Source organism: Ovis aries, chromosome 8 (genome assembly GCF_016772045.2).
Source record: "Ovis aries strain OAR_USU_Benz2616 breed Rambouillet chromosome 8, ARS-UI_Ramb_v3.0, whole genome shotgun sequence".
NCBI lineage: Eukaryota > Metazoa > Chordata > Mammalia > Artiodactyla > Bovidae > Ovis > Ovis aries.
Window position 1 is genome coordinate 70,382,101 of NC_056061.1, and position 13,535 is coordinate 70,395,635.

General features: G+C 35.8%; 1 protein-coding gene across 3 annotated transcripts in view; it reads right to left on the minus strand.

Annotated features, from left to right (window-relative positions):
* SHPRH (SNF2 histone linker PHD RING helicase) overlaps positions 1 to 13,535 on the minus strand; it is an 82,958-nt gene that overhangs the window by 22,376 nt on the left and 47,047 nt on the right. For all 3 annotated transcript variants that reach the window (XM_004011398.5, XM_012183066.5, XM_042253584.1), the window contains 7 exons: positions 12,824 to 12,966; positions 9,766 to 9,939; positions 9,388 to 9,450; positions 8,218 to 8,443; positions 5,767 to 5,910; positions 4,303 to 4,404; positions 936 to 1,007 (listed from right to left, as the gene is read on the minus strand). In XM_004011398.5, the coding sequence (XP_004011447.3) occupies positions 936 to 1,007; positions 4,303 to 4,404; positions 5,767 to 5,910; positions 8,218 to 8,443; positions 9,388 to 9,450; positions 9,766 to 9,939; positions 12,824 to 12,966 (924 nt within the window). The remainder of the gene's footprint in view (positions 1 to 935; positions 1,008 to 4,302; positions 4,405 to 5,766; positions 5,911 to 8,217; positions 8,444 to 9,387; positions 9,451 to 9,765; positions 9,940 to 12,823; positions 12,967 to 13,535) is intronic.

Genomic DNA, 13,535 nt, shown 5'->3' on the forward strand with positions numbered 1-13,535 from the left:
AAACTACTTACACTATGATCCTTTCCATTTACTATAGTAATTTTTGTCAAAATGCTTTTATCACTTATTTTTTTATCCGTAATCTCCAGTATTACTGAGATTAATATTCTTTTGCTCAGTTTCCAATCTATCCTTTTAAGATTTATTATCAATAAACTATCCTTTAAAATCTTCTCCATAAACTATGGAGACTAAAAGGTATGTGCTTTCTAATTACTGATGGTCAGAGTACAGAATTCATATATTTAAATTTTACTCTTAGTTTCATAGGAAAAAAGTGCCAGAGACACTTTTACCCATTTAAGAAAAAGAAAAAAGACTTTTTCAAATTAAAAAAAAAACAAAGAATATTCTGCTATCACATATTTATCATACAAAGTAGGAACTTACAGTATCGTAAATCACATTTCATAAAATAAAAATAATCTTTTTGAGGAGAACTAATATAGTACCATTTATTTTAGACATTTGTACACTAATATTCAAACACATATAAATTCCTATAGGATTACTGTTATTTGTGCTTTAAATTCTCGTACTATTAGATATTAATAATATTAAGAACTATGTTACTATACATTTGTAATACCGTAAGTAAATCTGTGTATGTTGTATTCTATTTCTGTACAATTCGCAAATATCCATGATAAACTGACAGTCAAGTGACTGAAAACAATGCTTAAAATTATTCATCTTTAATGAAAAAGATGGGGTTATTCTAGAAACATGTTTGACCTGTCACTTAAGGGAAAAAACATTACTCAAACATATTTGATATTAAGCATGTTAGTTAACCTCTGGCCATATCTTTAAGACAGAGATAATATTTGCCTTGCATGCAAGGTTTGAGGGTAGAGCAGGGGAATTTGTATGTAGAAGCCTTTGAAAACTGTAAAGTATTTTATAAATGCATACAGTACTTATTATAATTTCACCTGTTTTCCCAGTTGCCGAGCACAGATTGGACAAGGTTCTGGATTAATACCTCCTGATGTTTTGTCCTGAGACTGTCCAAAAAAGAAAAAATAAAACATGTATTAGTTATATTTTAAAAGCTGATACATGTTTTACAACTCATTTATAAAAGTAAATATTGGCAATTGAATTAAAATAATCTAATAATTGAGATGACCTAATAATTCATATATTACCTAATACTATCAATCCTGAGATGTACAAATAACATTTATTTAAGAAGTGAACAAAAAAATGGATACAATTTTTAATACCATTTGTGAAAGTTGTCATATTACTGTATTTATGATTTGTGATTATTATAGAAGACAAAATAAAAAGCAAAATATTGATACAATTTAGCTAAATTCTCAAATTTTACTTTCATGCTAGATTTTTTTTTAAATAAAGAAATAGGTATTCTGCATATCCAGTTGGCATGGGATCACAGACATGGGAAGAGGCAGCATTTATTCATATGCTGCTGCTGTTGCTAAGTCGCTTCAGTCGTGTCCGACTCTGTCCGACCCCATAGACGGCAGCCCACCAGGCTCCCCGGTCCCTGGGATTCTCCAGGCAAGAACGCTGGAGTGGGCTGCCATTTCCTTCTCCAATGCATGAAAGAGAAAAGTGAAAATGAAGTCGCTCAGTCGTGTCCAACTCTTAGCGACCCCATGGACTGCAGCCTACCAGGGTCCTCTGTCCATGGGATTTTCCAGGCGAGAGTACTGGAGTGGGGTGCCATTGCCTTCTCCGATTTATTCACGTAATTCCTTATTAATGCTGATTTCTTCTCAGGACCCTTTCTCTAATTTCACTAAACAGAAATACTATTGATTTGAGAGCTATCTATGCCTGGAAATCATGTCGAAATAGCTTTTCAAAATCTCCTTAAAAACTGGAAGATTTCTAAAACAAAGTCATCAAAATGAACAAGTTTTAAAACTGAGGACAACAAGGTAAAGTAAATTAGACTCACAGATTACTAAACTGCTCTTGATTACCCTTTGACTTTTATAAGCAGGAAAAAAAAAGGTAAATTGTGCATGGATTCAGCAGTTTAATGGTTAGAACAACTCCATTAACTATAACGTAAGTATGCAAGCATTTAAAAAAGTTGAACTGAATTATTCTTTCCCTTTTTAATTAATGATTTATTTCAGGTAACATATAACAAACCACCTAAAACTTAGTGGCTAAAAAAAACATTTATTTCTCCTGATTCTACTGGGCACCTGGGTAATTTTGGGATGGACCGATTTGCTTTGGGCTGGCCCCACCCTCATGTCTAGCAGTTGGTAAGAGCTGGTCTGGGGAGAGGGCTAAGTTGAGGTATTTGCTCCTCAAGAATGGAACCTGGGCTTCCTCACTTAGTCTGGGAGTCCAAAAAAACAACTCAACTGGGAGAATGCCAAAGGGCATTACTGTTGTTTGGTCCCTAAGTTGTGTTTCTTTTGCAACGCCATGGGCTGTAGCCCGCCAGGCTCCTCTGTCCATGGGATTTGGAGTGGGTTGCCATTTCCTTCTCCAAGTGATCTTCCTGACCCAGGGAAGGAACCTGTGTCGCCAGCATTGGTAGGCGGTCCTTTACCACTGAGCTACCTGCGAAGTCCCCAAAGTGCGTAGACTTTTCAAATCTCTGCTATGACACAAGGCCAAAAGCAAATCATCTGGCTAAGGCCAGAGTCAGTGTGGGAGTGGAGTAACTAAGAGCATGCACACAAGAGAAGGCATTACTGTATTATTTTATAAACAATCTACCATTTGTTTTCTCTTCTAATTTGTTTAACATAAGAATTAGCATTTTTCCCATGAAGGGCCTGGTAGTAAATATTTTAGGCTTTGTGGGCCATATGATCTCTGCTGCAACAACTCAACTCTGCTATTACATAGCATAAAAGCAGCTGCAGACAATACTTAATGAATGACAATAGCTGTTTCATTAAATCTTTAAAATTTACAAAAACTGGTGATGGGTTGGATTTGTCCTATGTGTAGTAGTTTATGGATTCCTTATTTTCCTTCATTTACAAACTAAATTTTTTTTCTATTTTTAGTCAAATGGGTTTTCCCATATAGATTATATCTTTGGGATTTTAACCTTTTAAAAAATAATTCAACATATAGAGGATATCAACTTATTCTATAACTAAAAAAATGACCAACTGTCTCTTAATTTTGACCCTCATATTTAAAGTACAGAAATCTTATATTTTAAAAACTCATGTCCAGAAATATTAAAATTTTTTTCCCATGTTATTTTCATATATCTGGGATTTTTGCATGAGATTGACCTCAAATTTTTCTCTTTTTTACCCCCCTGCCAAAACAGTAGTCATCATTATGGTAATAGTAATAATATTAAAATATTATAATAATATAAACACATTACTATCAAATACCTAGAAATGGTTTAATAAGCCAGGAAACACTCTTAACACTTTACATATATTAATTCATTTAATCTTACAAGGAGTCCTACAAGAGTATTACTATTCTTATTTTACAGATGGGACAAAGAAGAAAATAACTTGAAAAAAGTCCTATATTTAGAAAGTAGTGGCTTCATGATCCAGCTTGCACTGTTTAGGTCAAAAGTCTACCTTCTGAATGACGATGCTATTTTACCGATAAAGAATGTTTTTCATTTTGTCATCACAGATTTAATGACATTCACTCAAATGTTATTTTGCACCAGTTTTTCAGGACCAATTGTAGTCTACTCTTTGCATCATTTTTCCTATCCAAAAATCTACTCTGATAAGTTCTTTGATAAGTAACTTTTCTGATAAGTTACTTTCTTAACTGTCACATTTATGCTTGCCAGAAAGCTGAATTATATTCATCCATGTCTGATATAGTACTTTGCTTACTGCTCAGAAAATATGCTGTGAATTACATTAAATAATTCATTGCCATATCCTCTTATTTAGCAGGTTTCCAAACACACTGCACAATTTCAGGTAACAAATTAAAAAAATCTATGCATGCATTAATGGAGGCAGGTGTATGTATTATACAGTGCAATCTTCACGCAGAGGTATGCTGCAATACTATTACTGTTCAAGGTTTCGAACTAGTCTGTTTACATTGTGTTATGCTATATACTCATACCCTTTACATTATCTGTATAACATATTCTCTATAGACATCATCTTCTTTCCTGATCTGCACAGGTACTGCAGAACATAGCTAGTGTTCTGACATGTAACTAACACAAACAAAAAAATGATTAAAGAAACACCTATAGCTTTAATTATGGGACTAACAGATTAAATAAAGAGAATCAATAAAGTGGTTCATTGATAGTACAATATGGGAAAAATTAACATCTTTTAAAAACAATACCTTTTCCAAGTTAGTTAGGTAAAGAAGCTGCCCAAGCTTTTTCTGCAGCTGGGATGTAGCAACAGCTTTATCATTTAGTAGTTTCATACGATTCTGTTCTACCTGAAAAGCAAAATAAAACATCTTTATTCTAAGATAGTAACATTATATTAAACACACAAAATTCTTCTATTTTAATTCATCCTTTCAACATTTAAGAAACATATTTAAGTGTGAAAACTCAAATGTGCAAAATGGATACTGAATAATATATTTTTAAAACTGCATATATTTTGCTATATAGAAGAAATAGTATATAATGAACTTTTCTAAGTTTTTCTAAGTTATAGTCTCCAAGCTTTACAGAAAAAAATATTTAAAAGATTTAAGGAACAAAAACAAGCAATAAAGAATATTATATTTTTAATAGGAAGAAGAAGGGTTGGTGGAGTTATTTTTTAAATTTTGAGATACAAAGAGGGATTTAACAGATAGTAACCTGTCAATTTTTCTGGGCTCCAAAATCACTGCAGATGGTGACTGCAGCCATGAAATTAAAAGACGCTTACTCCTTGGAAGGAAAGCTATGACCAACCTAGACAGCATATTAAAAAGCAGAGACATTCTTTGCCGACTAAGGTCCATCTAGTCAAGGCTATGGTTTTTCCTGTGGTCATGTATGGATGTGAGAGTTGGACTGTGAAGAAGGCTGAGTGCCGAAGAATTGACACTTTTGAACTGTGGTGTTGGAGAAGACTCTTGAGAGTCCCTTGGACTGCAAGGAGATCCAACCAGTCCATTCTAAAGGAGATCAGTCCAGGGTTTTCATTGGAAAGACTGATGTTGAAGCTAAAACTCCAATACTTTGGCCACCTGATGTGAAGAACTGACTCATTTGAAAAGACCCTGATGCTGGGAAAGATTGAGGGCAGGAGGAGAAGGGGATGACAGAGGATGAGATGGTTGAATGGCATCACTGACTTGATGGACATGGGTTTGGGTGAACTCCGGGAGTTGGTGATGGACAGGGAGATCTGGCGTGCTGCAGTTCATGGGGTCGCAAAGAGTTGGACACAACTGAGCGACTGAACTGAACTGTACTGAATCTGTCAACGGAAAATAGGGTAAGGTAGGTTCTTGGCCACTCTTTGGGGAAGAGTTTCCCAGTTCTGAAAATGTTGGGGTAACAGGACACATGTCTAAAAACTGACCAAGAATAGGTTTTTGCACACAGAAAATGCTCAAGAATAGATGAATATGCAATATGAAAGAGAAACACACAAATGTACCAAATCAGTGATGCTAAGCACATGATAAGATATGAAATTGCTCATCTTCGACCTACAAAAACATCATAGGGCTCAAACTAAGAGTAGTCAGGAAACATTTATTGAAAACATCACTGTCCTGATCTCTTCTATGTGTCTAACATTTTCGTGACTATCTATTCGCTGTGCTCTCTTCTGTGATTCACTTGCAGATTACCTCATGAGGCTCAATGATATGAAGAACTGGTGGGTTGGGCTTTGGCTCCCGAGGATCACGGACTCTCAGTCGTTCTGTAGCCATTGCAAGTTCATCAACAGCAGACACACGATTCCTCAGAGCCATCCAGTATTCATGAAGCAACTGAAGGAACAGAGCAGACAGACAGCGGTAAAGCACATAATTAAAATTGGTTAAAATCACTTAGAATCTTCAGTGAGGTCTTAAGACATAAATAGTTTTTTCATTAGGGTCTAAGGTGCAAGCAATCTTGGGACATTTTTGGGATGAAGTGTGACTGGATAATCTTCACAGGACACTAGAGTATATCACTTCTTCAGAATCTGAGGAATAGCACATCCCAAGATTTCTTGGTAGGATCAAAGATTTTTAGAGCTCAATACTAGACTGGTGGAATCTCTGCTTTATTTTCTAAAGAAATACTTTTTATTATACAATATTTCACATTCTCAATTTTAACATATATATAGGATAATGAAAATATTAAAATTATACAACTGAGTCCACATCATCCAAATAAGGAAAGAGAATGTCAGCTCCTTAGAAAGCCTCTGTGTTCCTTCTCAGCTGCCTTGCTCTCTTGCCTCACATATTCTTCCTTCAACCCCCAACAATGGGGTAACCACTATTCTGAACTGGACTTATTATTCTGTACTTTTCACTGGAGTTGTATTAATCTACACATACTTAATAATCTGGTTATATAATTTTCTGAAATTTATAAAAATGGTATCAGTCATTATAACATTTTTTGATATGCTGTCTTCAATAACATTATGCTTTAAGTTAGATCCTGATGTGTGAAGCAGTATCTCATTCATTTACACGGTCTAAAAGGGTTTAGTCTGCAGTGTCACAGAGAAAAAAGTGCACGAAGATCGGGGTGAAATGTGTGATAAGCATTCCTCTGACACAGAAGACGTGGCTAAAGTGAGCTCAAAGGAAGACTGCAGGGCAAGTGAACACTGTATACAGTACTGTCTTCTTCCACGACCTGCTGTAATTAACGGTGTTAATGTGCTTTTGCTTTTAGAAGAGTAACGTGAAGAGAAAAAAATTACTACAAGCCAACACTTTGGACTCTACAGAAGTATCATTCCCTAAACTATTAAACGCATGAACTGATAGACAACTTAGCTTCTCTTTCTTGAGAGAAATTTTTATCCTGCTTTAAAAGGAAGAACTTTAGATTAAATAAATAAAAGATATCAAATGGAATTATAATGGCATAAATTAAAAAAAAAAACTATTTCTTTTATTTCCTCCCCTATCTCACTTGCAAAACAGGACAAGGGATTAACAAATCTACATAAAAAGAATTTCAGTAGTCATGTATGGATTTGAGACTTGGATCATCAAGATAAAGAAAGCTGAGCGCTGAAGCAGCGATGCTTTTGAACTATGGTGTTAGAGAATATTCTTCAGAGTCCACTGGACTGCAAGGAGATCCAACCAATCAATACTAAAGGAAATCAGTCCTGAATATTCATTGGAAGGACTGACGCTGAAGCTGAAACTCCAATACTTTGGCTACCTGATGCAAAGAATTGATTCCTTAGCAAAGACTCTGATGCCGGGAAAGACCGAAGGCAGGAGAAGGGTATGACAGAGGACGAGAGAGTTGGATGGCGTCACTGACTTGATGGACGTGAATTTGAGCAAGCTGTGGGAGTTGGTGATGGACAGGGAAGCCTGGTGTAGGGCAGTCCACAGGGTTACAAAGTCAGACATGAACTGAATTGATATAAAGGAAAATTCAAAATTAATAAATTCTGGAATTTCAAGTACAGAATTTCATGAATGAATATGAAGGGTCCCTTCATGCATTATTAATTGCAATGGTTTCTAGTCTTGTATGTTGAGAACTATTTACTAAGTTCAGTCTTCAAGGTTGCTGATGTTTGGTTGTTATTTACAAAAGCAAAACAAAACAAAAAAGGAAACAAAATAATACTCTGATTTCAAAGAATATCAGTGTAAGGTCAAGCTAAAACAAGAATAACATACTTTCACGGCTAAATAGGTTTCATTTAAATTTCATTTTAGTTATTATTTTCACCAATTTAATAAACAGAAATTGCTTATTTCTTCAGTATATTTATTATTAATTAGTACAATCATTACATTTCATAGAAAGATAAATTATGATACCTCAACTTTCTTTTTTTTTAAAATATAAATTTATTTATTTTAATTGGAGGTTAATTACTTTACAATATTGTATTGGTTTTGCCATACATCAACATGAATCCGCCACAGGTGGTATTAGAAGGGAGGAAGGAGGAGGGATCAGGATGGGGAACACATGTATACCTCAACTTTCTGAAGCAGATTTTTAAAAATTGACAGAGAAAAAGGAAAGTAGCAATTAAAATTAATGTAGAGGTGGAGAATTTTTAATACAGGAAGGAAGATATAAATTACTGTTACCTTATATTCCTTCTTCCAAGCTTCAAAGAGATCCATTGAATTACTTCCCTCATCAATGAATTCAACATCAAATCTGTGTGATTTTGCAAATGACAGGAGCGCTTTCATAGATCGCTCTGTCTCACTTATTGCCCACAGACCACGGTTGGTGGTAGTTATTCGATCATCCACCAGTCCCTCTTCATCTTCTATCATTTCCTCAAATATTGCAGTCTGGCCTTTGACTCTGAAGGTGTTTGAGAAGAAAACCACAATAACTACTGTCAGTGGGTAACAAGTACCGTAAAAGCGATATTGGCAGAATCAACAGAAAAGCAAGGTCAAAAACAATTATTTCATCAACATTACTGACAACTTTCAATGTCATGTCTACAAGATCATGCTAGCAAGCCTTTGGAAAAACCACAGCAGCCTTGAGGCATCATACACTTGACCAGTGTTCTTTTAAGAGCAATCTGGCACAGTAAAAAATGGCTATAAATTCCAGGCTAAAATCTTACTCTGAGAATTAAAATACAAAACACAAATTACCACTATCAACCATACAAACAGAAAAGGCCACAAGATGACCTGAAAGTAAACTATTTTCTTTCTTTCTTTTTGTTTGAGGCAATCAGAACTTAGTCTTTCCTCAATTTCCATGTTTGTAAAATCAGCATAAGTTTACAAATGAGGATCCTGAGGCTGAGAGAAGTCCACTATGCACATTAGTGAGCAGGGATCTGAGTTCAAATCTGTTGTCTGAACAGTCTGTGTCCTCCCTTGAAGTTAACATACACTACTATTAACACAAGACATGAACATTTAGAGGGTAAACTTCAGCAAAGGGGAAACTGAGCATGTTACATGGTCAAATGCTAAGGTTTATAAACTGATTGAAAAAGAGAGAGAAAAAATAGTACTTTGAGGAAAATATGATCCTACACAGTACCAAGGCTTGGGGCATCCCTAGTGGTACAGTGGCTAAGACTGAGCTCCCAGTGCAGAGGACCTGGGCTCGATCCCTGGTCAGGGAACTAGGTCCCACATGCCACAGGTAAAAAGATCCTGTCTGTTACAACTAAGACCCAGGGCAGCCAAGTAAGTAAATAAATAAAAATAAATATTAAAAAAAAAAGAAAAAGACTAAGTCTTGTAAAATGTTTCATTTGAATCCATCAGAGGACTTACGTGTGAGAAAATAGTTTCGACTCATACTCTGTAAACAATTCATCAGCCTTACAAAAGACACAGCTGCAAAAGAAGAAATTATGAGAGAAAGAGTCACAGACATATCTGGCAATCAGGTAATCTCTAAAAGAGGCTGAGTATTTTATACCTCACATTTTTGTTACAACAAATAAGCCATTTTAGAAAAAAAAATACATAGTCCTCTGGTATGTGGTCTTAGAGAGGTTTTTATTTTTTAAGTTAGATTAACAACACATCTTTATTTCTATCTGAAATCAAATGAAAACAAATTTTATGTGAGCTGCTGTTTCTTCTGTGAGAAAAAATCTAGCTCAAAGGAATGGCGCCATCCGCCAGGTGATTTCTGCTATTACCCACCAGTTGAGAGGAAGTCTGACTGGTCGGAGATGGCAGATTGTTGCAGACTCAATAACATGCCGAGATGGAGGTCCCTCCAGGTTTTTTACAGCCTCTCTCACTTGCTTCTGGAACTTACTGAGCTCTTCCATATGTGTTGTCAGTAAGAACTGAAGTCCTCGGCAGTCACGGAACCTGATTCCCATCACCAGTACCACACACAAAAAAGAAAAGAATAGTAGGTCAATTTCTTGAAAATTAAAAAAGTGGTTGACAACGTGTTAAAGAAACTGAACATTTTACCAAGTCAAACCTGGGTGAGTTTACCTTAGGCATGTATGCAACTGCTATCTGCTAGTAAACAAAGAATAATAACATTGGGTAGCCCACTATGAAAGATAACAAAATCATCTGATAGTTGCTGGCCTCAGAACCAAGAAACAGTAAGCAAAACCTATGTCTCTGCCTCTGATGTCTGTGAAAGATGAGAATTGTCACATTTTTTTAAACTCTGACTGATGCCCCCTGACATCGATGCTCTTCGTGGAGAGGTAGTGACTGCAGAATGAAAAGTAAAGACAGAAAAGGGAGAAGAAAGAAGAAAAATGGCCAACAGTTATTTTCCATATTACCAGGAACTTGTACATATACACATGTATTTTTATTAACCACTTACTAAATGCCAGCCACTTTGCCAAGCACTCCTCCTGTTAACCTCAAAAGACATCATGGTCCCCCAATGTAGATAAAGCTTAATGAATTAAAGTAATTTAAAGCTAGAAAGCTATGTGGCAGAACTAAGAGTTAAATTTCAAAGCTCTTAACCAATCTGATAAACTGTAAATCAAACAGGTTAAGAAAAAATTTATGGATGTGTGTATGTATTTCTGAAAGGAAAAACAAAGCCTAGAATAACAAGAAATTAAAAAGTAAAAAAACATAAATGGGATTTGTTTGCTTTTTAGGTTAAGACTATATCTGACCTGCCTCTTGAGAAACCTATATGCAGGTCAGGAAGCAACAGTTAGAACTGGACATGGAACAATAGACTGGTTCCAAATAGGAGAAGGAGTACGTCAAGGCTGTATATTGTCACCCTGCTTATTTAACTTATATGCAGAGTACATCATGAGAAATGCTGGAGTACATGGATGAAGCATAGGCTGGAATCAATGTTGGCAGGAGAAATATTAATAACGTCAGATATGCAGATGACACCACCCTTATGGCAGAAAGGGAAGAACTAAGGAGCCTCTTGATGAAAGTGAAAGAGGAGAGTGAAAAAGTTGGCTTAAAGTTTAACACTGAGAAAACGAAGATCATGGCATTCGGTCCCATCACTTCATGGGAAATAGATGGGGAAACAGTGGAAACAGTGGCAGACTATATTTTTGGGCTCCAAAATCACTGCAGATGGTGATTGCAGCCATGAAATTAAAAGACGCTTGCTCCTTGGAAGAAAAGCTATGACCAACCTAGAGAGCATATTAAAAAGCAGAGACATTACTTTGCCAATGAAGGTCTGTCTAGTCAAGGCTCTGGTTTTTCCTGTGGTCATGTATGGATGTGAGAGTTGGACTGTGAAGAAAGCTGAGTGCCGAAGAATTGATGCTTTTGAACTGTGGTGTTGGAGAAGACTCTCGAGAGTCCCTTGGACTGCAAGGAGATCCAACCAGTCCATCCTAAAGGAGATCATTCCTGGGTGTTCACTGGAAGGACTGATGTTGAAGCTGAAACTCCAATATTTTGGCCACCTGATACAAAGAGCTGACTCATTTGAAAAGACCCTGACACTGGGAAAGATTGAAGGTGGGAGGAGAAGGGGACGACAGAGGATGAGATGGTTGGATGGCATCACCAACTCAATGGATATGAGTTCGGGTAAACTCTGGGAGTTGATGATGGACAGGGAGGCCTGGTGTGCTGCACTCCATGGGGTTGCAGAGTTGGACACGACTGAGTGAATGAACTGAACTCAATACTGCAACCCCATGGGCTGTAGCCTACCAGGCTCCTCTGTCCATGGGATTTTCCAGGCAATAGTACTGAAGTGGATTGCCATTTCCTTCTCTAGGGGATCTTCCCGAATCAGGGATCGAACCCGGGTCTCCCACATTGTAGACAGATGCTTAACCATCTGAGCCACCAGGGAAGTCCTGCATATACTTTAGAAATTAGAAGTCTATCAGGTTCTGCATGATGAAAAAAAAGATTATACTAAGGTACATCCAAGTTAATAATGACACATGGAAAATGGAGCATATCTTTTTAGGGGGTTAGCAGACATTTGCAAAAGTTTTTAGAAGAGTAAATGAAAATGCTTTAAATATTTAACAGACATTGTTACTGAATTTTTCACTGAAAACCAGCTTTAATGCCAAGGCTGACCTCCGACTGGGATGTGATCTGAGAGGCAAAGGTCCTTCCACCCAGAATCCAGGTCTGCCACAACACCTAAGTTTCCCACATTAGGCAGACATCCCTTTCAGTTAAACCACTGAAGGTACTTTTGACAGAGTATATCTGTTCTTTGGAAAAAATTATTCACCATTCATACGTATATCAAGAGCAATAATCCAATATATCTATCTTAAAGAACGGTAAGTGTTGATAAGAAGAAAGACGGGAAGACAAAGACTCTAAAATATGAAACTGCTCACTGTGGCACTATAAGTTTAGCTCTCAGGGAATGAATGACATAGGGAAATGGGAATGGCTTACCCTAAGGGCAAAAATCTCCAAAACAGAGCGTATTTCAAAACTCTGCTTCAGTTTGGTTTTAAGCAACTTTATCCAACAAAGATACAAAAAAATACTTCAAGTAGATTTTAAAAAAATAGAAAAAGAAAAGCACTAAAAAAGAAAACATTTAAAAATGACTAATATACAGGATAAAAGGCTTATCTTTTAGATTTATACTTCATATTTTGGTTTGAAATATACACTTAACAAAATATAAAATTCAGATGTTCATAACTGCAGTATGTTATGATCTTTAACTGTAACTCTTAATGCCAAATGATCTGAATATTTGGGATGACTACTAATACAATTATCCTGTTTTGTGCTACTTTCTTACTTCTCTGACATAGAAAGCTTGCCAGTTTGTTGCTTGTAGTTGCTGGTTATTTCATTTCGCACTCTTTGAGCAAGTTCCTCTTCAATACCAAATTCTATTGCTCTGTGTATCACATTCAGCCACCAAGGAGAATTAGAATGAATCTGTAAACAAGATAATTAATATCTTTTCACTACTCACTATATTTCTATCATTGAAAAGGGTTCTAAAAGGAACAATAAATGCCAGTCTCAGGAAAATCACAATAGTAGTAGGGAGACAAATAGACATGTTGGCTATACAATGAATGAATACAACATCTGCATATATAATTAAATAGAACACCTATTTCATGATTACTCTAAATGAGTGAGAATTTATTGTACATACATGTATAACAAAGCTGTGCTAAAAAAAAATACTTTAAAATTCAGTATTCACTCTATATATCTGAAAAGGTAACAGGTTTCTTTCTCAGCGTAATAAAGACTTCTTGCTTATCCTCAACTAACTGAACAAGATTCTACTCAATGAATAATCTATGGTAATTAATGAAATTATATGCCTGAATACTAAATAATTAATGAATTAGGAAGAATAACACGTGGTGTAACTGATTAAAATCAAAGACTAAAAGTGTATTTTGTGTATTCTCCTCTTTAAACTTTGCTATTGACTTCATGAAAGAGAAATTTTAGAAATGACAAATGGCACATATTTCATAAGAAAAATA